At 41.5% G+C, this 25,424-nt stretch overlaps 1 protein-coding gene across 4 annotated transcripts; it reads right to left on the reverse strand.

Annotated features, from left to right (window-relative positions):
* Positions 1-1,432: 1,432 nt before the first annotated feature.
* adad1 (adenosine deaminase domain containing 1 (testis-specific)) lies at positions 1,433-24,403 on the reverse strand. Of its 4 annotated transcripts, none has more exons than XM_031587258.2 (12): positions 24,176-24,403; positions 18,360-18,502; positions 18,138-18,272; positions 15,958-16,122; positions 15,795-15,875; positions 15,577-15,705; positions 14,949-15,072; positions 14,050-14,220; positions 13,317-13,549; positions 10,862-11,096; positions 8,002-8,140; positions 1,433-1,656 (listed from the first exon to the last, which is right to left on the reverse strand). In XM_031587258.2, exons 2-12 carry the CDS (start codon positions 18,493-18,495, stop codon positions 1,543-1,545), a joined length of 1,662 nt encoding a protein of 553 aa, XP_031443118.1. In that variant the 5' UTR covers positions 18,496-18,502; positions 24,176-24,403; the 3' UTR covers positions 1,433-1,542. The 4 variants fall into 4 exon arrangements, with proteins under 4 accessions (XP_031443118.1, XP_031443116.1, XP_042558691.1 ...); XM_031587256.2 differs by lacking the exon at positions 24,176-24,403 and adding an exon at positions 23,604-24,014; XM_042702757.1 differs by lacking the exon at positions 24,176-24,403 and adding an exon at positions 23,604-24,013 and having other exon boundaries at positions 8,008-8,140.
* Positions 24,404-25,424: the final 1,021 nt, after the last annotated feature.

A 25,424-nucleotide genomic window follows, 5' to 3' on the forward strand; every position in this document is an offset into this window, starting at 1 on the left:
AACTTAAAGTTCCAGTGTATTGTGACCGCTATGAGACCAGACGTGGTGTTGTATTCTGAGTGTGAGCGCATTGTTTACTTTATTGAGTTAATGATCCCCCTTTGAAGATGCCATTGAGGAAGCCTTTGAAAGGAAGAAGCTCAAGTTTGTGTAACTGGTGGTGAAAGCGGGGGAATGAGATTGGCAAGCGCACACAAGACCAGTAGAGATAGGTGTTAAGAGTACTTTGTAGTTAAATCAACCTCAACACTTCAGTTGGATTTAGTTTTTTTCGAGGACGGTCACTCAAAGGAACTTTAAAAGGAGTTGTCTGAGGATGCTGAAAAAGCAAGCCAGTGGTTGTGGCTGAGGCACTCACAGACTACTTGGGGTTGTGACTTAATCTGAACTAAACACTGAGATATGTGAAATCTTGTCGAGGTGCACCTGGCTTAGGAGACACACTCAACATCATTTGATGAGTGTGTGTGTGTGTTTTTGTGTGTGTGTGTGTGTGTGTGTTTTTTAGTGTGTGTGTGTGTGTGTGTGTTATCTGAGGTTGGTTGGTGAGTGTGTGTAGTTGTGGGCTTAATCCAAGGAAACATTGATGAAGGAAGGCGCTTGCTTGAAAACCCCAGTGCAATGCTAATGAAGGCAGCTTTGTTGTTATTGGATCCTGCTGCTCAGGTTGTATGGTTGGGCAGTCATGTTGTTGTGTTAAGCAATTGTGGGCTACAGACAGCACATGTTGTACTGTGAAGGAGGGCCTTTACAGATCCCAGGTACAAAATGCGGCGAGTATTACAGCGGTCACCAGCCAGTACGTTGCTGTTATATTCTGCTGCCCAGGATCAGTAGTTAGGTAGTCTGATATTGGTTAGGTTAGGGTCGGAGTGCTTGCATGTGACAGTGAGGATTTGCCGCTGTGAGAAGTCCCCAACCAATAGCACAAGGAATTTGACATTTTTTCCTGTTTATTACTTAAACATTCATCTACAGCCATTATCCATTAGTGTATCAGCTTGAAGATTTTCAGGAGCACACCATAGACCAGGGTTTCCCAACCCGCGGAGCACCATCCAGTGGGCCGCGAAATGTCTCAGGTTTTTTTTTTCCCCCCAAGAACTGATTTTTAGTCGAGAACAATATTAATACAATTTATGATTGAAATTTGATGTTTTTAAACACAATATAAAATATATATAAATAGTAGGGCTGTCAAAGTTAACGCGTTAATATATGAGATTATTGTGGCCGAGATTAATGCGATACAATATTTTAACGCAGTTAACGCAACTTTGTTTACTTCCGGTGTGCGTTGCCCCTGACACAAAACCGCCACGTACCTGCAGTCAGTTAGATGTCTGGTCTTTTAGCATTACCTTAAAGATTAATTTTTTTTTTTAAAAAGACACTCACTCACTCACACAAACTACATCACATTACAACATGCTGTTAACAAAGTAGACCATTTATTTTCAGGCTAATCAAATGAATAACTTTAGTGCAAACACAAACTGTATATTTGGGGCCGTAGTGTATTCTGCATGGAACTAAAGGGCCTCACATGCTGAAGTGCTCACTGACAGAAGGTTTCTCCACCCACGATCCGAAGCCCTTCAGAGCCAGGTACGACTTGAAGACACTCTTGGCCTCCTGATAGGGTTTTGCCATCATCTGCAGCCAGAAGGAAAAATTAGTTCCAAAACAATGGTCCGTGGTGAACAATGCAAGTACTGTAGTAGAATAATGTAAAATAAAGAAAGTAGTATAAGCTATGCAAGAATGGTTTGCAAGTGATGCTACTCCTTGTTGGAAAAGGCATGTTTCATAACTGTAGAGCAGGGGTGTCAAACTCCCGGCCTGGCCCGCCAAGCGATTTCATGCTGTGTTTCAGTGCATATTCTGTGGCTCTGGACTGGCCAGACTGGACGCTCATCGGCCCCCAGGTCATTTGAGTTTGAGACCCCTGCTGTAGAGTGTGCAAGCTACACGGATGCCAACACTGCCACCTGCAAAAACAAGGGGTTGACTCTGCTACCACCTGTTGGATTGAGCGGTAAATAGCATCTGAAAAGGCGTGGGGCAGACTACTTGTTTGAGATTTGTGTTTCCAGCGGTGTGGCTTGCGTAGAGCACAAAACAGCCCTTCCAGAACATATGATCCCTTTGGACAAGCTTAACTCTACAACCTTTCAAATCAACTTCATGATATTCATGAACTCACCTACACGCTGTAACACTCATGGTGAATTTGGAATGCAAAGACAAAAACGACCTTAAAAAGTCAAGCTTAAGCTTGGACAGGAATAAATGACTGTACATTATGCATATTACAAATGAGCCACAGACATTCAGACTTACATTTGGACAGGAAAAAATGACTGTACAGTATGCATATCACAAAAGACCCGCGGACATTCAGACTTAAGTTTGGACAGGAATAAATGACTGTACAGTATGCAGATCACAAATGAGCCACGGACATCCGGAACACACACAGGCAATTCCAATGTCAATGACCAGAATGACTGGGTCGTTCAATGCATCTTATCGAGACCTAGGTAGAATTTTCCTCTGTGTTTAAACAGCACAGCTGATATTAGTGTGTAGTGCATATAGAGACTTTGTATAAGTCCCTTTGTATATACCCTTTGTATAACAGCTGACCTCACCCCCACCATAAAAACTGCTGTTTGCAGATTTATCATTAATTGTCTTAGTTTTAATTTGGTGACTAATGTCACAAATGTGCTCAAGAAACATTCTGGTGTTTCTGGAAACCATCCAACAGCGTGGCTTATCCGGTTGACAAACACGGCGACCTGAAGAAGCTCTTGATTGACTGACAGACGTAGGCCACTGACTTGGTTTTTGGGGGGTTTATATGCTTACTGAACCAAACTAATGAGTTACGGATATGGAGCACATGGTTGGACACAGTGGAATACTTTGAACGATTTTTGTTCATGTTTATATGATTATGGAGAAAATGTAGCTTTGTCTGATGAAACTACCGTACTGTGATTTTGAGTTTATCATCAAAATGTGAGGTGTTGAATTGGCACCACCGAACTAAAATATAGTGAAATTGTCTCAGTGCGTTTTACAGAGCCCAGAGCCTGAATCCCCTAGAGCAGGGGTTTTCAACCGGGGGTCCGTGGCCCCCTGGTGGTCCGCGACGGCATTGCAGGGTGTCCGCGACATGAGCCTATGTCAATCAGTTGACCATTGACTTTTTTTTATTTTTATAAATTCACTTTGATATTTCAACACATTTCCAGATTACTCTTGAATATCGTGAAAAATATCTAAAATAAGAAAAATATGTCAATCTAAATAGTCTGAATAGCCAATCACATTGCCTGAAATATATAGATGTAGACCCATATTCAGTGAAGAAATTACACTGACAAGTGCTACAGGCGGAATATGTGCGCGGGGGGAGGGGGCGCGGCAGCGGGTGTTAGCGATCTACCCTGATAATTTCACATATTTAAGTGTTATAGGCAGAATATGTGTGCGGGGGGAGGGGGCGTGGCGGCGGCGGCGGTTACAAACACGCACGCACATCAGTGGGCCGCAAATTACTTTCTAGTCAGAATGGTGGTCCCTGGGACAAAACCAGTTGAAAACCCCTGCCCTAGAGCAAGCACTAAGGGGACTGGGGGAAGGAAAAAGTCCCTTTAAACAGGAAGAAACCTTCAGCAGAACCTCAGCTCTAAGGGGGGACCCATCTGCTTAGGGCCAGCCAGGTAAAGAGATAGAAAAGGGGGGGGGGTCTAAGGTTACTATTATAAGGATAGGCAGAGCAACGAAGCACAAAAACATGTCAATGATGACACTTGTGCATATTACAAATACATAGGCTATAAACCTAACTAAATACTAAATAAAACAAAATCCCATACACCTAGCCAGGCAGCCTCTCTCTCTCCTTTCTTATCACATTGCTCATGCCTATAATAACACTGATAAAATGGCCATATTGCCTTCTGTTAAATCTACTACCCAAAAGGTATCTCCTTATCTGTTTCTGAAATTGATGTCTACTAACAAAAATAGCATGTTCCAATTGCTGATGGAAGTGGAAACATTGCTCCTCACCCCCACTACTCCTCATCTACGCATATGGACGGCCAAACTCTACCCACTCAATGTTCTTTTCTTTCTCTCCTAATCTAGACTATCTTCGCTATGGGACGCTGCTGTAGTCTCTCCACCCGGTCTACCTGTAGAAACCCTCGGCCAATTGCACCCACCGCCACCGCACTGCCGTACACTTACTCTACCTCATACCCTATGCTAGCATTTATATACAATATATATTATTGCCACCAGACATGTTTCTCTGTTCCTACTCCCCTTACCCTTGTAACAGTAACCCTATGAGCACAGTGTATACCCACTAAACTGGTCTTGTCTGAATTATGTATTTACCACCGGATGTCTGTGTATATATATATATATATATATATATATATATATATATATATATATATATATTATGTACAACTACCAAATGCAGGCTATGTACAACACCTTTGTTTCCCTTCCCCTTCTGCCACACAACCCTCCCCCATCCCCCCTTCCTGTCTCCACCCGGCCGACCTCAAGCAGATGGGTTCCCCCTTATGTGCCGTGGTTCTGCTTAAGGTTTTTCTTGCCCGTGTTGCCATTGTGCTTGCACTAAGGGGGTTCAGGCTCTGGGCTCTGTAAAGCGCCTAGAGACAATTGTATTGTTATGGCGCTATATAAATAAAATTGAACTGAAAAAATTGAATTGAATAAGCAGAGTAGAATTTGGGCAGTTGTAAGCAGAAGGTTTCTGCAGATAGATCGGGTGGAAAAACTGCGGCAGCATCCCACAGTGGAGGGAAAGAAAGAGACATAATAAATAAATAAATAAATAAATAAATACATAAACGGAATGAATGAATGAATGATGCCGTGTTAACAACCAGTTTGAAGTGACAGAGGAATTACTTCGTGTTAAAACTATGTAAGGCCGTACGACAGCTAAGGATGTATTTGAGCAACTGTGTGACACAATTGAGCATGCTGGTCTGTCATGGAAGTCGCTCCGAGGAATAACAACAGACGGCGCACCAACAATGATCAGCATATCAGTAAACTATTCATTTTAGATCACTATAGATTGAAAGATGCTGTATTTTGACAGACAAATGAAATTATACACTTGAAATATATTTATTATAAAACACATTTATTTTACAAAATAAAATTATTCTGATTTTTGCCAAAACTTTATTCAGTTTTCTGCTTTGTTTGTTTGTTTGCAGCCTTGTTACCAACTATACAAAAGTGGTGCAGTACTAGCCTGACGATGTCATACTCATAATTCTAGTCAGTCTGATATCGCTCCATTGGGCTATGATTATGGGGCGTGTTTCAACCGAACCAGGAGAAAAAATGCCTCTTCGCTCAATTGGTTACCTACAACCAATCAGAACAACGTAGTATGTGACCAGGGCCAGCTGATGAATTAAACTTTTACCGGATCCCGTAGGAAGGAAGGCAAAAACATCTTTTCGATTGACAACTGCCTTAATCGCGTTTCTCTGTTCCTCTTTCAAAATGAATGCACTGTCAATGTCTAAATGGACTCGAATCTATACATTTCAGCTCTCCAGCGGCAGCCATGTTTGTTGAAAACGAATTCAACTTGTGCGTTGGTGACGTGGTTGGTTACGTTACTGTTGATCATCTGTCCATCATCGTATAAAGCCCGCCTTAACAATTTGATTGGTACGGCCAATATCTGTCCGCAGATAATTTCTCCTCAATGGAGTAATGCCAGACCGAACTTCCCAACCAAAAAATGTGTGGGCGGGGCTAAGTTCGGTCTGGTATCCAGGCTAGTGCAGTACAGCATTTGCTTTGAAATGTGCATGTATGAAGGAAAAATATAGATGTAGTTGTCGATGAAGACATTATCCCACTATTACTGCTGTATATGTAAGTCATGGGCTATCAATGGGACAAAGTGACCCAAAAATGCAAATATAACAAACATCTTTATCCAAAGAGCATCTTGCATTGCCCAGGAATTGAACCCAGGTCAGCTACTTGCTATTGATCAACACTAACCATTGGACCACTGATCACACATGGTAAATTTGCCACACTCAAAAGTGGTATCTACAGTATTGTGATAGGCCCCCTACTGACCAGACTGGATGCTCATCGGACCCCAGGTCATTTGAGTTTGAGACCCCTGCTCTACCCCCTCCCCAGAATAGTACTGAAAACCTATTCCATTCCTTAAGGGAGCAGAGTTGAGAATGCTCCCACGCTATGTAATATTAGGCATGGTTGATCACTGGGCCTTTACAGGTGACTTACAAACTCAACCTATTCAATTTCAAACTCGCCGACTGCGAGTACTTTCTCTCAAAACTCCCAGACCAAGACGGGTGTCAAGTGCCTGCTAAAGCCTTTCAACCCTGTTTTAACCAGGATGTTTGTGTGACAGCAGTTTTACAACAACTTTCTGGCTACCGGACATCATTTGAAGGATCTCAGTCTACTCATCAACCACACCGACTTTCAAAATGGTATATCCATGCTTTCAACCGTGACGACGACAGCAGTACTGTTCTTTACTCCACCCCCAACAGCAGCCTGTGATGACGACAGCAGTACTGGTCTTTACTCCACCCCCAACAGCAGCCTGGGCCGTGATGACGACAGCAGTACTGTTCTTGACTCCACCCCCAACAGCAGCCTGGGCCGTGATGACGACAGCAGTACTGTTCTTGACCGCACCCCCAACAGCAGCCTGAGGCTGTAAATTATATTCCACGAGGCTCCCCCCCTAACCCTTACCATCATCGTCTATGTCTGGTTTGACTGTTTTGGAAAATCAACTCTCAAAGACAAATGTTGGTGGATTTCTACTAAAACCATGACCCCTGGATCGTGAATTCTTTGGAACTAGAAGATTTGCTTGGATTTGGAACACGGTCATGGTTGATGCTTGTGGTGTATCTTGAGATGTATGTTGTGTCGTCTCTGTTATCGACCTGCATCTTGACCCCTCGTAGGGGTGGGATGCCAAGCATCACTGTTGTGCTTTCTGGAGGTTACATTTACATTTAGCAGACGCTTTTATCCAAAGCGACTTACATATGTGTGACTTACAATGTATACACATTTAACATTTACACTGATGGCACACTGCACATCAGGAGCAATTAGGGGGTTCAGTGCCTTGCTCAAGGACGCTACGACAGGGAATCGAACTAGCAACCTTCTGATTACTAAACGACTTCTCTACCTCCTGTACCACTGTCGCCCCAGGTGGAGGTGTTGTTGGCCTAATTCAACCAAACACAGATGAAGATACGTGGCCACCTGACAAGCCCAGTGGAATGCTTACGAAACGCTCTCTTTGTTGTTAAGTATTGTTCAGTGTCAGTATGGTGGTTGCGGACCATCCTGATGTGACATAATGCATAGGCTAGTTTGTTGGGATTACTTGCACGCGACATTGAAGACTTTCAACAGCGAGCAAAGCTCTAAACCAGTAGCACAAGGAACAGGTTTAGTGGCAGTTCTTCAATACCATCTGCTGGTAGTACCACAACCTAACCTGCATAACAGAATAGACCCTTATACTTGTACCTTAACCTCCCTCTAAGACCAATATTAAATATGAAACACATACTGTACTTTAACCACCCTCTAAGAGCAATATTAAATATGAAACACATACTGTACTTTAACCACCCTCTAAGACCAATATTAAATATGAAACACATACTGTACCTTAACCACCCTCTAAGACCAATATTAAATATGAAACACATACTGTACCTTAACCTCCCTCTAAGACCAATATTAAATATGAAACACATACTGTACCTTAACCTCCCTCTAAGACCAATATTAAATATGAAACACATACTGTACCTTAACCTCCCTCTAAGACCAATATTAAATGACACATACTGTATCTTAACCACCCTCTAAGACCAATATTAAATATGAAACACATACTTGTACCTTAGCCTCCCTGTAGGAAGCAGCACACATGAGATCTTCTCTCTGTGCTTCTTTGGCCACCAAGTTGAAGCGACTCAACATGGCTGCTTTGCACAGACGACTGGCCAGGGCCGGCCCACTCTTGAAGGGTGATCTAAGAGAACACACATGATGACTGGTCATTAACATGTGCACAACTACAGTGAATTATCAGTGACACAGTAAATACACATTGTTTATTACCATAAAGTACTTCTGTATTTATGATTACAGATGTGATCAACTCTAACACTGGTTGACTAGCACAGCCAACATCGCAGATGGATACATTTCATTTTTCTATGGACAGTGGTAAAGTCTCGTTGTCTGTTGCAAAAACCACCATAGGAAAGCAGTGCGTCAGGAAGTTGGAAAAGAACTATTTTATTCAAATGAATTTGGTGAATATGACACGATTATCCGATGTAAGCAGAATATTTTTAAAGAGGAAAGAGTCTCTTGAGAGGGGGCATTTGTTCTGGTATAACCTGGCTAGGTTCCTAGGCACTTTTGTGGTTGACATGCTATGATATTTTAAGAAATGTAAGCAACTTGTGGTTGTAAGCAGTATTAGTCATTTTTTTATCAATTATTTTTACTTATACTGGAATATGTGGAAAAACATGTGAACCCAGGCATCTTTACAGTAATATAGCCTGATCTGCAAACTACAGCAGTGCTTGTAGTCTAGAGTGTGGATCGGGCCGAATTTTTCTCAAAATATTTCAAAACATGATTACAAAAATAATTTCATGCCAGGGTTGACTATTGCGATGGTATTTTCATAGGCCTTCCTAAAAAGACTATCAAACATTTCTCCAGTACTGTTATGGTGTTATGGGCCTAGCAGAGGTTTGTCCTGTGGGGGCGCTGTTTTCTCTGTCTCTGCAAGGTGGAGAGTGGGCGTTGTCTCGGACCGTGCGTTATTGCTGGGCGGGACTTCTCACTATTTAAGCCGGCCTGCCCCAAGATGGCGGCGCTCGCTATCTGGAACTTGTTGTGTGATGGCTTCCCCAGGATCCCGACCTGTTTGAGCGTTCCCCGGCTATCACAACACTTGGACTTAAAACAGAGACTTTACCTTTTGAAGACCCTTACGAGTCATACGCGCTTGTTCGTTTTTGCCTTAGTTGTTCTTGGGTGGTTGTTTGTTTATGCTTCCTGCACTTTACTAGCTTAGTGGTAGACAGTACAGGCAAGGAAGTTGCCCGGAAGACTTACCTTCTTTTTTCTTTTATCGCGAGTGAGGTAAGCTGCAGCGACTATTTATTATTTGTGAGGCTTCTTGGAGGTTATTTTTGTTTCTCTTCTTTTTTGACGACAACCACCATTGTTTGTTCTTGTAAATAAACCAACTGAGAGCCTGGCGTTTTATGTTACGGGACCTTTGGTTCTTCAGGTCTGCCGTAACAAGTACACTGCTGCTTGTTTTTAAGTCACTTAATGGAACGGGACCAAATGACCTCTCAGATATGTTTCAGCAGTACACACCTGCTAGATCTCTCAGATCACTGGAGAAAGATCTGTCGGTAACGCCTACTGTCAGAACTAAACATGGTGAAGCAGCTTTTAGCTGCTATGCTGCTCAGCTCTGGAACCAACTTGCAACATGACATCAAATGTACTCCAACTGTCGACTTGTTAAATGATTGAATGTATTCTACTTTTTAAATGTATTTATCTTTTCGAGGTTCTTTTAGATTCGTTTCTAATCCTTTATTTTTCTATGTTCTTTTATAATGCACTTTACTGTTTTAATCTCTTATATTTCTATGTTCTTTTATCTGCTTATTTGTGAAGCACTTTGAATTATCAATGTGTATGAATTGGGCTAGATAAATAAACTTGCCTTGCTTAAAGAGCAGCCTCTTCTTCTTGTGCCATTGAAGCCTATAGCAGCCTCTTGAACCACATGGTAAAGTTTTGCCACGAATACTCTAGCGCCACCAATGGGTTGAATTTGAAAGTGCATTTATGCATGGAACCTTTGAACCGTATGCCCGATTGTCAAAAACGAGGTACCATTAGACTGGTCGGACCAACCAGAGTTTAACGCATCCAATGATATCAATTTTCCCAATGAGATTTTATTTAAAAGTTTTTTTTTTATTTCACAGGCCACCAACTTTATCTATGCTAGTTTTGGGGAAGAGTGGACAATCTTTAGGCCAAGCCAAACCAAATGTTATCAGATGGGATTTAGATTTTTTGAAACCATTTGTCTGTTACAGCCAATCAGAACAGGAAGTTCGGTCATATCTTAGCAACTGTTTGATATGTGGACACAAAACTTGGAATGTGTCCTGAGGCTACACAAAAAATACATGACATCATTCGACCACTGGGGGGCACTTGTGTTGTGTTGACCTTATGAAGATGGTTGTTATTGCTGCTTGCAGCTATTTTTTTTCTGTAGTTTTAGTAATCATCACTGTTCATTAAACAGCAAACAGCAAGAGCAAATCCTCATTGTTTTGGCGACCAGATGTAGATTATATTTGTGCAACGTGACAGGAAAGTTGCACATTTCACCAATAGAATGAATTCCTCCTGCACACTTCTGTATACTTTCTCAAGTATAAGTTTGTTTTTCATTTAATTTATTCAATAGAAAATGTCTGTAAAAACTAAAACCTAAGAACTTAAGTGTTGGTTTATGTGTCCAACGTGGATGGAGGTTTTAAATCCATGTTCAAGGAGAAACTTTGGGGGGGGGGGGATCCTGTATTGCAGCTAGAGATGATTAACCAAGATGATTTGTTAATGGAAAATTCTCCTGAAGTTCTACCTGGAAAATAATGAAGTTATTAAGGCCTCAGACCCTTAGAAAACTTACTCCTCCACAGTCTTGCCTTCTAGCCCATTGACCACTTCCAGGGAGACATCCCCTTGACTCCAGTTGATGCTGAGAGTGCGTTGAGCAGAGGGCACACCAGGAGGTGTTATGTTGGTCACCAAACTGATGTGCGGTCGGACGACGCAGTAGTACATCGGCAGCTTTGTGGTAACGCCATCCACACGCTGGTTCACAGCAATCTCCATGCCCCGAGTGTTGCTGCAACTCTCATCCCCTAAGAGAAACAAAGACAAAGCGTATGAAAAAGGAGGCTAGCACGTAGTGGTCTTACTCATGAGTTAGCAGGTTATGCAGGCATAACGTGGGTTTGTGTGCTTCTTACAATACAAGAGTGTCAAAGAAGTTTGGTCATTTTTAACTTGACAACTTAACATTACTTAACATGAAGTGATGCCATTTCATTTCATTTCAAGACTTTCATGAACTGATCTCAAACATGTATCTTCAACACAATGGCCTCTGGGTACGTAAGAACTTCTTGTGGAAAACAGGCTAGTTACAGTGACAATTTCCTTGAACAGGACCAGTAACATGTAAAGCATACACGTAGTTAAAAAAAAAAACAGTCCTGCATGAGGCTGATATTCAGCATTTGTTTGAACTAATTTAGAGAGCTGTTAATTCAACTGGAGGATGAGGTTTGTGGTGCTGAATTATATTGCGTTGTACAGACACGTGTTTCTATTATTTTGACTATTAGTGACTGCTTCGCATAGGGCAGCTGACAACAGGGGAAAGACCACGTGACTGCTTCGCATAGGGCAGCTGACAACAGGGGAAAGACCACGTGACTGCTTCGCATAGGGCAGCTGACAACAGGGGAAAGACCACGTGACTGCTTCGCATAGGGCAGCTGACAACAGGGGAAAGACCACGTGACTGCTTGGAAAGACAGCTGACAACAGGGGAAAGACCACGTGACTGTGACTGCTTGGAAAGACAGCTGGTGGGAGAAAACAGACCCCACCTTTGGGTTAGCAAACCGTAGCAGCACCATCTGTTGCAGATACAGCCATGTAGATGCACCCAACTAAGCTACAGAAGAACAAACCAAAAGAGAACCAGTCAGCAAGAGCAGGGGTGGAAGAGGACTCACAGGCAGACCACATGGCTTTGGACTTTGGTATGGCTACAACTACGAGAAAGCGGATGAACACGGATACAGCCAGTTCGGGGAATAAGGGGAAAGCTCCTGGGGTTTGTATATGTGGATGGAGGAAGGGAAACTTCACTGAAAGGCTTGAAGATCCACCAGGGAAGGAAGAGATGCCTGGATGAAGGAGTAAAGGAGCCCCGTATTGAACACTACTCTCTGTGAAGTAGCTCAAGTCAGTCAGTTGAAGTCAGCAGCGGGTTGAGCACCAAAGACTACAGGATATCAGTGCCCCTGCTACAGCAGAAGGACAACCCCACACACTTGCACAGAATGGTGGGCGTCATGCAGCTGGCGAACAGCAAGGACAAACCAAGCAGACTAAGAAGGAAACATGCAGTGGGCAGAAACCAAAGGTTAGATGACCAGGGGCCTCAACTAATCGTTTAACCAAAAATATAAAATCAACAGAATAATTGATTATCAAAATAATTGTTAGTTGCAGCCCTAATTGATTGCCAGCCTATTTCCCCGTAATTATACCAACGAATGACATCTCTGCTCCACAGCTCCATTTACCCTTGCAATAGTGACCTTACGAGTGCAGTGTGTGCAATAGTGACCTTACGAGTGCAGGGTGTGCAATAGTGACCTTACGAGTGCAGTGTGTGTTCACTATGTTGTGTGCCTTACGAGTGCAGTGTGTGCCCACTATGTTGTGTGCCATACGAGTGCAGTGTGTGCCCACTATGTTGTGTGCCATACGAGTGCAGTGTGTGTCCACTATGTTGTGTGCCCACTATGTTGTGTGCCTTACGAGTGCAGTGTGTGCCCACTATGTTGTGTGCCCACTATGTTGTGTGCCCACTATGTTGTGTGCCTTACGAGTACGAGTACAGTGTGTGCCCACTATGTTGTTGCACCACCAATACTTGAATGCTGGTTCCTCCCTCTTCCCCATTTTACCCACTGCTGATCTTCTGTGTATCCTTGAGTGTGCCTACGCCGCATGTATGTCAATGTGTGTGTGTATCCTTGAGTGTGCCTACGCCGCATGTATGTCAATGTGTGTGTGTATCCTTGAGTGTGCCTACGCCGCATGTATGTCAATGTGTGTGTGTATCCTTGAGTGTGCATACGCCGCATGTATGTCAATGTGTCTTACCCTGACTGCCACCTCCCTTCCATCTGGTCCCTCATCTCTTTATACGCATCTCTTTTGCTCATCCACAAACAGCTTTCCTTCATTATTCCACAACACTCTTAACAAACCACCACTCTGACAGCGCGCCTCAGCAGTAACTCAGTGAATAGTCCATTAGTGAACCGGGGGCCACTTGCCTATAAGAATGCTGCTGACGTACACGGGCTCCATGAAGTGGCTGAGGAGGGCTCCTTGGAAGCCCAGAACCTGCCACTGGGTGATCTTGTCTGTGGTGGACATACTGACCACCTTGGAGGCAATCTGGTCAACTGTGGAAGAGAAGACAGAGAAGACCTTCCCCTCAATGGTTACATGGAGGCTGATCTGATTGTTTACTTCCCAGGCAGACATCGATAGTGGATTCAGGCGCCTGCGAAAAAGAATTCAAAATGAATATATTTCTGATGCCATTGTCGATATCCTCAAAACAGCTATAGTTGACATTACAATCAAGACCTCCATAACCACAATGGAACGCATTACCCCCAGTCAATCTTCAGATAGCGAAAAATAGTTGAAAATTACTGTTGGTGTTTAAGAATTTGAACATCAGCTAAATTCTAAGCAATGTCAGCAATGGTGGGAATGTGTAACCACAAATCCCTTCATTATAAATACTATTCACACGGTAATGACTCAGATCATAAGTTTAGGTTTTAGGGGTCCATTCAAATGATGGACCAATATCTGCAAGGAACTGAACTCAAGCTATAGGTCCACCCTCATGGAGCTGCAGCACAAGTGACTTTTACATTTGCCCCTGTGCCTGCTACCTAAAAGGAGAACGATATGATCAAAACCTTACAAATAAAACAAAACCAACCAGACAAACCAACAAAACCAAATGGCCAAAAATTCAAAGGGATTTACAAGTGCGGCGGGATCTGAGCGGCCCCCTTGGGAAGCTGGTTCATGTACAGGTGCAGTTTGACATCACTCTTTAGGCTGAGCAGCTTGGTCTTCTCATCTTGTTGGAAAATCGACTTCTCTTGCAGATGGTTGTTTTTGCTGAAGAAGAGCAGCAGGTGCCTATAGAGATACCTGGTAAAGAATCCAAACAGTTCTGTTAGATAGCTTGTGTAATACATTACATTTAAAAGGTGCAGTCCGCAATTCTAGCGAATAGATGTTGATATTTCAGCTGCAAAAAAAAAAAACAGTACACCGTCATACCAATATACTGTTGCATCGTCTTCTCATGAGTTATTGTTTCTAAGGAGCATCTGGTGGTTTGATATGTATATGAAAGCTCATGGTGATCATATGGGGGAAAAAAATAATAAATTCAGAGGATGTGGCAGGTGGTATATTCATTCTAAAGGAGAATACGACCGTAAACCAATAAGCAGTATTTGGGCTAGGTGACAGGTGGAGAGCATGAGGTAAAGGGCCCAACAGGGTTGACGGATTGGTCTGGAAGCACCAATGGAAGGAAGTAATGTACCAAACAGAGAACAGTGAAATAGCTATATGACATGACAGTTAAACTGGATCATCCATGTGTTGATTAAACTGCAGGAGTTCTAAAAGTTTCTGGTTAGTATTTTTTTTGCAAAACTAGCCTGCCAACTGTAGGTTAATGTAACTTGTTATGGTAACAAAAAGACAGTCTAAACTGCATCAGGGGTACTTCTACTTCACAGAGAACAGGTCTACTGAATGAGCCTATTCTGCCCCCAATTCAACAATAACTTTTATGCAATCGTTATGGGACTTTTGTTATGGAAATTGGTTAATAATATCTCAATCCAAGGTTTGTTAAAAAGTACCTCAGTAAGGATCGACGTGCTGTTACAACTGCATGGGAATCATGCAGGATTCGCCCGTTTGGTGTAATGCTTTCTTTTGTGTTGTAACTGCCAGTACCTATGGCCACCACTTCGTAGCCGGTAGCTGAAATGAAAGGAATTCAAATAGATTTCATGTGTACACACCATTTTTCATTTTAATGTAGTATTGGTTATCCTTAAAATGAGCAATAATGCACTTGTGGCTTTTCAATCCAACACCTTTAAAGTTGAAATATTGAAGGCAGTAGAATATTCAGACAGTACATGGTGACAAAAAATGCAAATAAGTCTTTTCCATCATTTAAATATATTTCACCCTGTAAAGTATAAGCTAGCACTGGTATAGGAACTACTTGTTAGCTAAAAAGCACTATCAGAACAAAAAAAAAAAACTATTTTAAAAGGGGGACTTCATAGAACAACCAACAGAAATATTTCCAAATGCAGCTAAGTAAAGCTTTCCATGAACAGGTCTTGAAAGAGGCGAGTTCTGAAATCCATTTCTGAATAGAAAAATTATGAAAAATGAAACTGACAAAACTGCACCTCAGAAAATATCCATTTGCGTCTGCAACTCAATGATTTCACTGTGTTTCAGTAAACTTACATGATTGGGTTACAAACGCTGCCACTGTGCTCCCACATCCTGAAAGCTCAGGGTACATGCTCAGCAACTTTGTGAACGACTCCTTAACAGCATTCAGAATTTGCTCCTCCAAAGGATTGTTCTTCCTCTCTAAAAACAAAAGATGTGGAATATTTTAATACTAATTATTGCTTGATTTTATATACACGCCAACCTTTTTTCAAACTGAAAAGACTTGCCATGGACCAATATCCCTGAATGTGGCTCTGAAGTGGGAGGTTCCCTCACAGGTAAGGGGGGAGGTCCTGGTATTCCCGCCACTAATAAACAAAGAATTTAGATGTTGAAGGTAATTCATCTCATGAAGAGGAAAATCAGATGGGTCTTAAAATGAATCCTTACCAGCACCATGAAATGCTCCTTGGTTTTCTAACACGGGTATGAGGTCCTGTAACGCAAGCTGAGCCGCTTTGGCCTTCGCCTCCTTCTTATTCACCCCCATGCCCGTCTTGTATTCCACACCATCAATCACAGCGCAGTATGCAAAGTATAAAGTCGTGACGTTACCTGATGGAAAAACACACAGAAAATACACAAATTTGACTGAATATGTATAATTACACAACAAAGAAAATGATCAAATCTTGACAGAAAACCCCTGCCTCTAGCCCTCCCCTCCACTCATGACTGAAGAACATGAAAACAGTTATCTTTCATTACATCTACCATGACACGTTACCGTCATTTCCCAACTATTTAACCATGGTTCATATATTGATTTTGTAAACATTCTGCAGCCCTGCGGTTAATATCCGGGTGCAGCCTATACATAGGAATGTATTCACCTGGTAGTTAGTAATGCATACAGTAACTCCACCAGGTAAAGCGCGAATGGGTCTCTCTCTCTCTCTCCCACACACCCACAAAGATCCCATGCATCAGGTAAAAACAACAAGAGATAGATAACACATTTTCATTCACACTCAGTCTTCCATAATGATAAACTAACGGGTGTCGTGTGTTCCCACCCAACTGTATTTGCTCTCGGCCCTTGTCCTTCTGGATCTGAGCGCAGCTTTTGACACTGTAGATCATGATATCCTTATTAACTTGAGAGCGCAGCTTTTGACACTGTAGATCACGATATCCTTATCAAAAGACTTTTGACACTGTAGATCATGATATCCTTATTAACTTGAGAGCGCAGCTTTTGACACTGTAGATCATGATATCCTTATTAAAAGACTTGAGAATTTTAGTTGGCCTCTCTGGTCCAGACCTCAACTGTTTTAGGACCTATCTAACTGGCCGGGAATATTTTGTCTCCATTGGTGACTACAGCTTAAAATACATTTGTATGACCTGTGGGGTCCCTCAAGGATCCTTTTCAGGGCCCTTACTCTTCAGTCTATACATGTTAGCCCTTGGTAGTGTCATTAGGAGGCACACCACGAATGACCATAGCTATGCATGACACCTGACCCAGCTCTATACATCTGTAACACCCAATCAGTACAGCTCTATTGGTGCAAGTGAAAGTAAAAAGGTGCAACCTTTTCTCTCTCAGGCTGACACTGAAAGACTGATACCTGCTTTTATCACGAGCAGGCTGGACTACTGTAACGCTCTCTTGTCTGTGGAAAGCTATTAGTCTACTACAAATGATACAGAATGCTGCAGCACGAGTCCTCACCAAGACTAGACGGAGGGCACACATCACACCAGTCTTAAAATCACTGCACTGGTTACCTGTTAGTTGCAGAATAGATTTTAAGATTGTTTTACTAGTCTATAAATCAGTCCATAGTCTTGCACCTGAATATATGTCAAGCATGATCCACACCCAGTATATCACTGAGGTCCTCTGGCACTGAACTCTTAACAGTTCCAAAAACCAGGACCAAAGAGAGGCAGCTTTTAGTTTTTATATTCCCAAAACTTGGGACCTTGCGGAAGACTAATTTGGCCTATTATTCTCTTTGATATTTATTGTGGACATATTCATATTTATTTATTATATTTTTGTATAATGTGTTATGCTTCTTATGATGTAGTATCTATGCTATGTGTGTGCTTTGTAATATTTTTGCGCTTCACATTCTCCAGGAGAGTGCTCGATCGTCTCATTAGAGGCCAGGGAAGAATTTGTATAGTTCTCCTCTATTGGCCCAAATGGGTAAACTGTTTGACACCATGTATTGCATAGCCTGAAGTTTAATTTCTTAAAATCAACTCACCAATAAAAAAAAAAGCAGTCTTCAAAAGTGATCCCAATTAGCGTCTATTCCCACACAACACCTCAACACTGAATAAGCCTGAACCCCCTTAGAGCAAGAACAATGGCGACAGGGGCAAGGAAAAACTCCCTGTTAATCAGGAAGAGACCTTAAGCAGAACCCTGGCACATCTGCTTGAAGCTGGCCGGGAAGAGATCGAAAAAGAAGGAGGGAGCAATTGTGCGAAGAAAGCTTCTCAGCCATGTCATAATATACAATTAGATACCTTTCCCTCATCATTGCTGGAGCTAGGTACAGATCCATATTTGGTTTGTAAAAGCACAAGCACATAATAGGCAGAGATACCTGTGGTGACTGTCTCTTTCAAATCCAGCTGGAAACCGAGTACTTGTGACAGCTGGTGCAATGCAGACACAGAGTGAGTTTGTCCACTTTTATATCTCTCCATCAGCTCGGCAATCCCAACCTTTGGCCTACCATCTTGACAAAAACAAAGGATAGGATCATTTCAGTTTTGGGACATGAAGACTGCTTTATGAGATAAGACACTTCACATTACGCACTCACATTGGTCTCTTCCAGAATCCTCCGAGGTGACATTAGCAAACGAAGAGACTTTCTTGTGTCCTGTCTGGTCACCAACATTCTTTTTTAAAATGTGGGCAAAACTTGAAGCTCTGGATACAGGTCCACTTCGACTCATTGCAACGCTAAACAGGAAACAATTCATGACAAAATATGTCAAATAATCATAAAACAGGTGATCTCACCGCCTAGACTAATACTAAAAATAATAACATTAATTCAAAGCCATTTTGATCGTCACATTTGTTATGCCATGATCTAATGACCTAGAATACCTTGTAAGACTGATGGCGTCAACTTTGCAGAATAATGAAGTCTGATTTAGCTTATCCTGCTACAGCCACTACTGCCAAGCAGGTGAGAGGGTTGCAGAGTGGCCAGAAACGTAACCACTCAGAGATCCAGCCTCCAACCTGCACATATTTGAAATGCCGATTGTGCTTTTCGTAGACATACGTTTGAGGAACATAGAATTGAAAGCAAATAATGAGTAGCACAAATGTTCTAGGGCAGTTCCAGTGTTATGGATGTGACGTTAGGACTCATATTGGTAAACAAAAAGCCTCAAAGCATGGACAAGCTTGGTATCATAACCTCTACAGCAGAATACAGACAAATATAATCAAACATGATTCATATAATAATTTACATCCTAAAAAAATACATAGCATTTTATCAGTGTTATGATATGATCTCAAACGAAAAACTTTTATAGGAGACCACAAGTTACAAACGCCTAATGCATGTAAACCAAAGAGACTTGAAAAAAAGGGAAGTTTAAAAAATACGTCGTCATTATTTTAGGTGAAAACTGCCGTTATAGACGTGACATTTTCACATGTCTAAACCAGTCCTCCATAAACTATATAAAGCACATGCTTGTTCAGTGGATTTTAACATGAAACAATTGATATATTAGGCTAATTATGAAAAAACTAACAAGGAAATTACTTTTCCAAGTCTTAGGTCTCAGTTTTAGTATGAGGTCTGGTTGATTCCACTTTGAATGGTCAGTGACCGGTGTGAATGTGATGGTTCAACAGAGCCATCTGATGATCAACTGCCCTTCACTGGCATAAGAAATCATTTTGCTATTTTGTGTCTTTCAGGAGGGTGTATTCATTTAAATAAACTGGCAATTTGATCATTTTGATAAAAAAAAACTCCCTGTTTAGTTTTGACATGTAGCCTACTTGGTAGCTGATAAATCAGTGTTGCTGGGAAATTACATCACATAGAAAACCCCAAACGTGTCATATTTGTGAACTGCCTGCTTCCATGCCAAAACCAAACCGGTTACTCTCCTCTACGGCAGAGGCAGTTGGGGCATGTTAAATTACTCAGATTTTCTTAATTACCGTAATTTCCGGACTATTGAGCGCACCTGAATATAAGCCTCACCCACTGAATTTTTAAAAAATAATTATTTTGAACATAAATAAGCCGCACATGTCTATAAGCCGCAGGTGCCTACCTGTACATTGAAACAAATGAACTTTACACAGGCTAAAATGAATATCAAAAGTAATACAATAGTGATGCATATTATTAGTTTAGCCAGTTACGATAAGTGCACTGTTGCTTTAAGAGAGCACAGTTGCAAGAGTCAATCAGAAGCTAGAACGTTAGATTGAAGACGGCGAGATAGATAAAAAAAAGACGCTAGTTTGAAACCAGTGAGCTAAAGAACTTGAAAAGACTGGATTTGTATTGCTTGAGTTGTGTTCTGTCTACGCCGGTAGACTGTGGTTATTTTGACATTAGTTAAGTTATTGAGAGATACTGAGAAATCGCGTGGAGCTAAGCATCCATGCGGCTGCATCCATGCTAGCATCCTAGCTCCACAAAGCCACCGTAAACACAAAGCCACCGTATACAGTCACAGGTATCATAATCCATAAATTAGCCGCGTCATTGTTTAAGCCGCGAGGTTCAAAGCGTGGGGAAAAAGTAGCGGCTTATAGTCCAGAAATTACGGTACTCTTTAATTTATGTTGATCACTGGAGATATGTGCGAGTTGAATGGCTGACGCATGCGTTGCCATTTCTCACGCAAAAACGGATGAAAATGAATGGGGTTCCGTCAACGATAACAGATCAACGCATTCCAACGCAACCATGTGAGCCTAGCATTAAGGTGTCAAAGCCCCCTATCTAAAAAAATATATGAATGAAATATGAATGAATATAAATATGAAATGTGTGACCAAGATTAAGGTCTTTCACTGGCAAGCTAGTTTTGGCAAGGTACATTTATTACCCACTGTTAGGATTAGGTAAATTTCATTATTTCAACATCATATACCAAGCCATATCAAACAGACCCCCACTCTCAGTTTGAGTGACACCAGGGGCCTGGAGCCAGAGCCATTAGACGGGATTGTTGTCTTTTGTCTACAGTCACGACAAAATGGTTGGAGCCAAACATATAAGCATTTAGATAGTCCTTGGTCAAGCTAGACCTGCCTAACATCTACCTCCTACCTTGACCCCCAGACACACCCACCCCCCTTCCATATGCTTGTCATTGTTTAATATGTTAGTTCCACCCTATGTACTTCTGTAAGATCATGGCAAGATGCGACAGTGCTATCCAAGGTTACTGTGCTACATCTCAGAATAAACTGATTCTTCCTCGCAAAGCCGCCTTCCCAAGTTTCTGACTCTGAACAAGCTTAACTTGAACCAAGAAAACAACATTGGCGTTTCATCAAGGATTCGCCAAGAACAGCACTCATTCACCACCTAAATTAAACAATGATTTTCAATGACTTTCATCATTTTCATTTCATTGTACACCACATACAAATTGGATTTAAGAAATGAGACAAGTTTTACTTTCAGTATAGATTAATAGTTTAAATTACTAATCCACTAAACTAATAAACAGACAATCATTAAATCAATCGAGCGAGCCGCCATAGCCTCGACTTTGATAATGGCCCACCTCTTGTCAATATCTCTTCAATATGCATCGACTTGGAAAGGTACCTTTATTTTGAAATGCCTTCTCTGTGCCAGATGAACAGGGTGATACAATAGTTGAATGCAACAACCATGGGCATATGCCTTAAGTTTTATGTCACGTTCAAACATTATTAACAATTCCGCAACTGCATACGCAGAACAACAAAATGTGCCATTTTCGAACTTCACTGCGGTAGTCAATTAATCTAATGACGTGCCTGACACCAAACGAACGGGACATATAGCAGACTGAGCATAACTTTATACCACCATCAGGAGGCCAGAAGTGGAAAAGCCCAAAGTACACAGCAGAGGGAGTAACGCAGATATCACTTTTCTCAGCTGCCTGAAACGGCTCGTTGGAATTCCAGCCTTTCCCTCTGTTATAAGATGATGCAATTTCATGACACAAGCCTTATTGTCTAAACACCATTGGGGCTTGGCAGGTTCTCAGTTTGAGCCCTGCAGTGTTACTGTTTTATTATTTTATGTTTTGCATTTTATCATTTTAATCCAAACTGATGATTCTTTTCAGTGTTATGCAACCCGTTTTTTCATTTTATGAAGAGTTGTGGGCCTGAAGGAGTTGTAAATCAGAATTAAGGATCAGAATTAATAATGAGACAATAATCCATAATTCAATTAATCTTATATTAATTTGTATTCGTTGCCTTTTAATTGGACTAAGGTAAAAAAAATGTAGGGGTCTCTGGTTGCATGTCCTGCCATATGGAATGCCCTCTAACCTTAAAATAACAGCTTTAAAAAATTGGGGCGCTACAATGACTTCCGGTGGGGTTACCCAACCAAGCCTCGTTTTCGTTTTCAATATGGCCGCGACGTGAATAAGGAGAATAGATAATTTTAACTTGAAGTTAGCAAGTAATTGGTTGCTACGCAACACCTGAAACACATTGTGTCGTGAGAAGACGAGAGCTGAACAAAACGACATGTTTTCTATTAACAATTACCATTTATTTTCATTTACAAAATGAAAGTAGCGAAAAATGCCATATCATACACAACTTACTAACCTCGACCGTTCGGTCATGCCTCGCTATCGCTCGGTCGATACGTTAAAGCCTCTGATATTTCCCGGCATGACCTCACTCTCGGTTAGTAAGTAGTTAACATTATCCATTATTGCAGCTGGAGTTAATTCCCCATAAGTGCAGCACTAGGATTCGCCCCAGCGGGAGAGGCAATCTTTCCTTTGACCCACTACGCTGGCAATCACCATGTTCTCAAATGCTACGGAATGTGAATAAACCATACGGAAAGAAATCTACGTAACACTAAATTTGTCCGTTGTAGTAGGTGTATTATTGGCATGGAAAAAACATTCCCAGACCGCCAGTATTACAAAAAAAATCGTACGGAATCGTATTCCGTAGCAATAGTACGCGAACTTCAGTTCCGTTTGCATAGCCGTTGCCTTAACTCAATTTTGTAAACTCAAACTCATAAATTCAAACCAATTAAAACTTATCAGCGACACAATATCTTGGTGTAACAGAGTCGTGTTAAACATAAGCTTGTTTGCTATGGAGGTATGAAAATAGATACTTGAGCCATCGTGTCACCGTAATTTACACACCCTGAAGTTTGCAAAATCGCTAACGATGCCTTGCTAACTTTAAGCACATGGATAGACCAACTGCAGTAAACGACCTCTCCCCAAACGTAAAATGATAGCTAGGGTAACTGATAACGTTAAACTTGCAGTCAGACACTGAGTAACGTTTACATTGGGAAAGTACAACTAATGAACAAAATAATGATTCCGAATATTCCTAATTTCGCCTAAAACGCAAAGTTGACTCACCTGACCTGCCTACCAACGCTAATTGAACCTTCAAATGGACGTACAGACAGTTCACACGTAATATCAGCATATTTCACACTTCCGGTAATTTATGCAAATTTGGCGAATACGTTGTGAGAGAAATAACAGCTGTCAAAACTATTACATTTATTATTTATCGGTCTTGAATAAATACTGTTGTCTTACGACCAATAATAAATAAACGGAGGTTCCATGCAAGACGGTAGGGTTTTAAAAAAAAATGTGTTAACGGGTTTTCATTTTAAAGGTAGGGTAGGGTATGCGATTTATTTCGTCTTTACATTTATTTATTACATTTATGTCTTTAGCTCCCAATATGAATACATTAAATGCTCAGACATTCAGAATAATTAAATAAATCTTATGTCATTGGATGGCTTACCTGCCAGTGTATCTATAGCCTACCTGCCTACTTGCGTGCAATCTGCTCGCGCTTAGTGACTTCAAGGCTAGGCAGACATATACCTAAAGTAACCGAAGCAGTCCAACAAGAATGGCAGAGAAACGTGCAGCCAAAATGTCCAGTTCCAACCAATACCTACTCCAGCTTGCACTGCTAAACAAAGCGAATACAGAAAGACCGAAGTAGAAAAGTGTTCTGTAGTCCACTCATTGAAAAGGGGACCTCAATGCATTTAGGCTAGCATCTCCGGCTGAGTATCCTTGCCACCTGGCAGAAGTAGAGAACCGTCGATGCGAGTGGTAGTGGTGGAGGAGAGCCGCAAAAGTTCAAGGGCTGTGTACCGAAATGGCTCCATCCGTGAGTTTTGGTCGGCACCCCTCTGGTGGTGTGCCATTTCTGGTTTGCTCTTGGACCGCCATCATTTTTAGTTTAACTGGGCGTGGCACATTGCAATATTAGGCTCTCAAGATGAAAAATGACTTGGTCAATTTAAGATTGATGTAACATCTATACAAATGTTAAGGATTGGTGAAATGTAATGAAGAAGTATAAATTAATAAGGAAAAAAAATGTGTGACTCACTATAGTGGACCGTCTGAAAACCAATGAGCAGAAGGCCAGCGACTAGCCTTTGGCTGTTGGGGAAATACAAACTCAAACTTAGAAACACAGTCTGATATGTGGGTTACGGTAGTTGCGCACAGCAGACAGCCAACATCATCTCTATCAACCACTCCGCCACAGAAATCCGTACGCAGCAAAGGAGACGAGACAAAGGGGTCCAGAAGCTAATCTTGCTAACATGTTGCCTTGGTGTAAACGTCACTCATTTCACAAGCAAGTGGGAAGTTCAAGTTGAGGTATTGTGTGATAGTCTGGATGCCAGGCACCTATGTCCTACAACAGAATAATTTAAGAATAGGAGTATAGTGGAAACCGAAGTGACTGTTGTTTCCGATCTTCATTTTGTGGAATGTACAGTTAACACGCCAGCTATAGGCATAGTTCACGTTAGATAGCCAGCTAGTCTAAATTTTGTACATAAGCGAAGTTAATGTTAGTGTTTAAAGCACGCCATGACTGTAATAGCATGTGAATCATGCACTGCAATACATTAGCTTCAACAATCATGCAGTAATTTGATGTTAATTAAACATCCATACATATTGTTTTCATTTGAGCCAGCTGAATTTTGTGCTGAAATATGTTCATAATTCATAAATCATTACACACTGTTATAATTGCACAATTTTTTAAGTTGTAATTGGTAGTCCCCCGGTAGTTGTGCAAATCGAAATGCGTCCGTTTTTATGCCACTGTATGTTCGACGTCAATAACAATTGATCAAGAGAAAATAGAAATTTAAAACGTCAAGCTTAATTATGACATGGACAGCATTGCCTCCTTGCAATAAATTAGTGTTGAGTATCATCCAATCTGAATTAGATGTTAAGTAAACATCCATAGCCTTCATATTGTGTTCATTTGAGCTAGCGGTGTTTTGTATTGCATACATTGTATACTTAAAATATTGAGATTCGATCCTCTAGTGTTGGTAGCCTGCCTGACTCGTGTAACGCAGTCAGGGCAAGCTCACTTCTCCTTTTTTTTTTTTTTTTTTTTAAAGTTTGAACAGACTGTAATTGATGCGTGCCCACGATCAAGCCCGGGAACTTTTTGAGCAGTTGGGGAAACAGATTCACATTATGTACTTCGTCACTTTTGAAACTGAGGAAGCTCCAATGATGGATGTGGGGGGGGGTCGGCGGTTTGCTGGTAGCCTATTTAGCTTTTTTTTTTTTGCAGTGGTGCCATAATGACTGGTTTAATC

This window comes from Clupea harengus, chromosome 20, assembly GCF_900700415.2.
Source record: "Clupea harengus chromosome 20, Ch_v2.0.2, whole genome shotgun sequence".
Lineage (NCBI taxonomy): Eukaryota > Metazoa > Chordata > Actinopteri > Clupeiformes > Clupeidae > Clupea > Clupea harengus.

What these genes read in the sequence shown, in the direction of transcription:
- adad1 (XM_031587258.2), bottom strand. Translation starts at nt 18,495, where the DNA reads ATGAGTCGAAGTGGACCTGTATCCAGAGCTTCAAGTTTTGCCCACATT. An exon ending in GAAAGAGACAGTCACCACAG is followed by an intron (nt 16,123 to 18,137) that starts GTATCTCTGCCT and finishes TTTTTCCATCAG; the next exon opens with GTAACGTCACGACTTTATAC. An exon ending in AGGAGCATTTCATGGTGCTG is followed by an intron (nt 15,876 to 15,957) that starts GTAAGGATTCAT and finishes TTTGTTTATTAG; the next exon opens with TGGCGGGAATACCAGGACCT.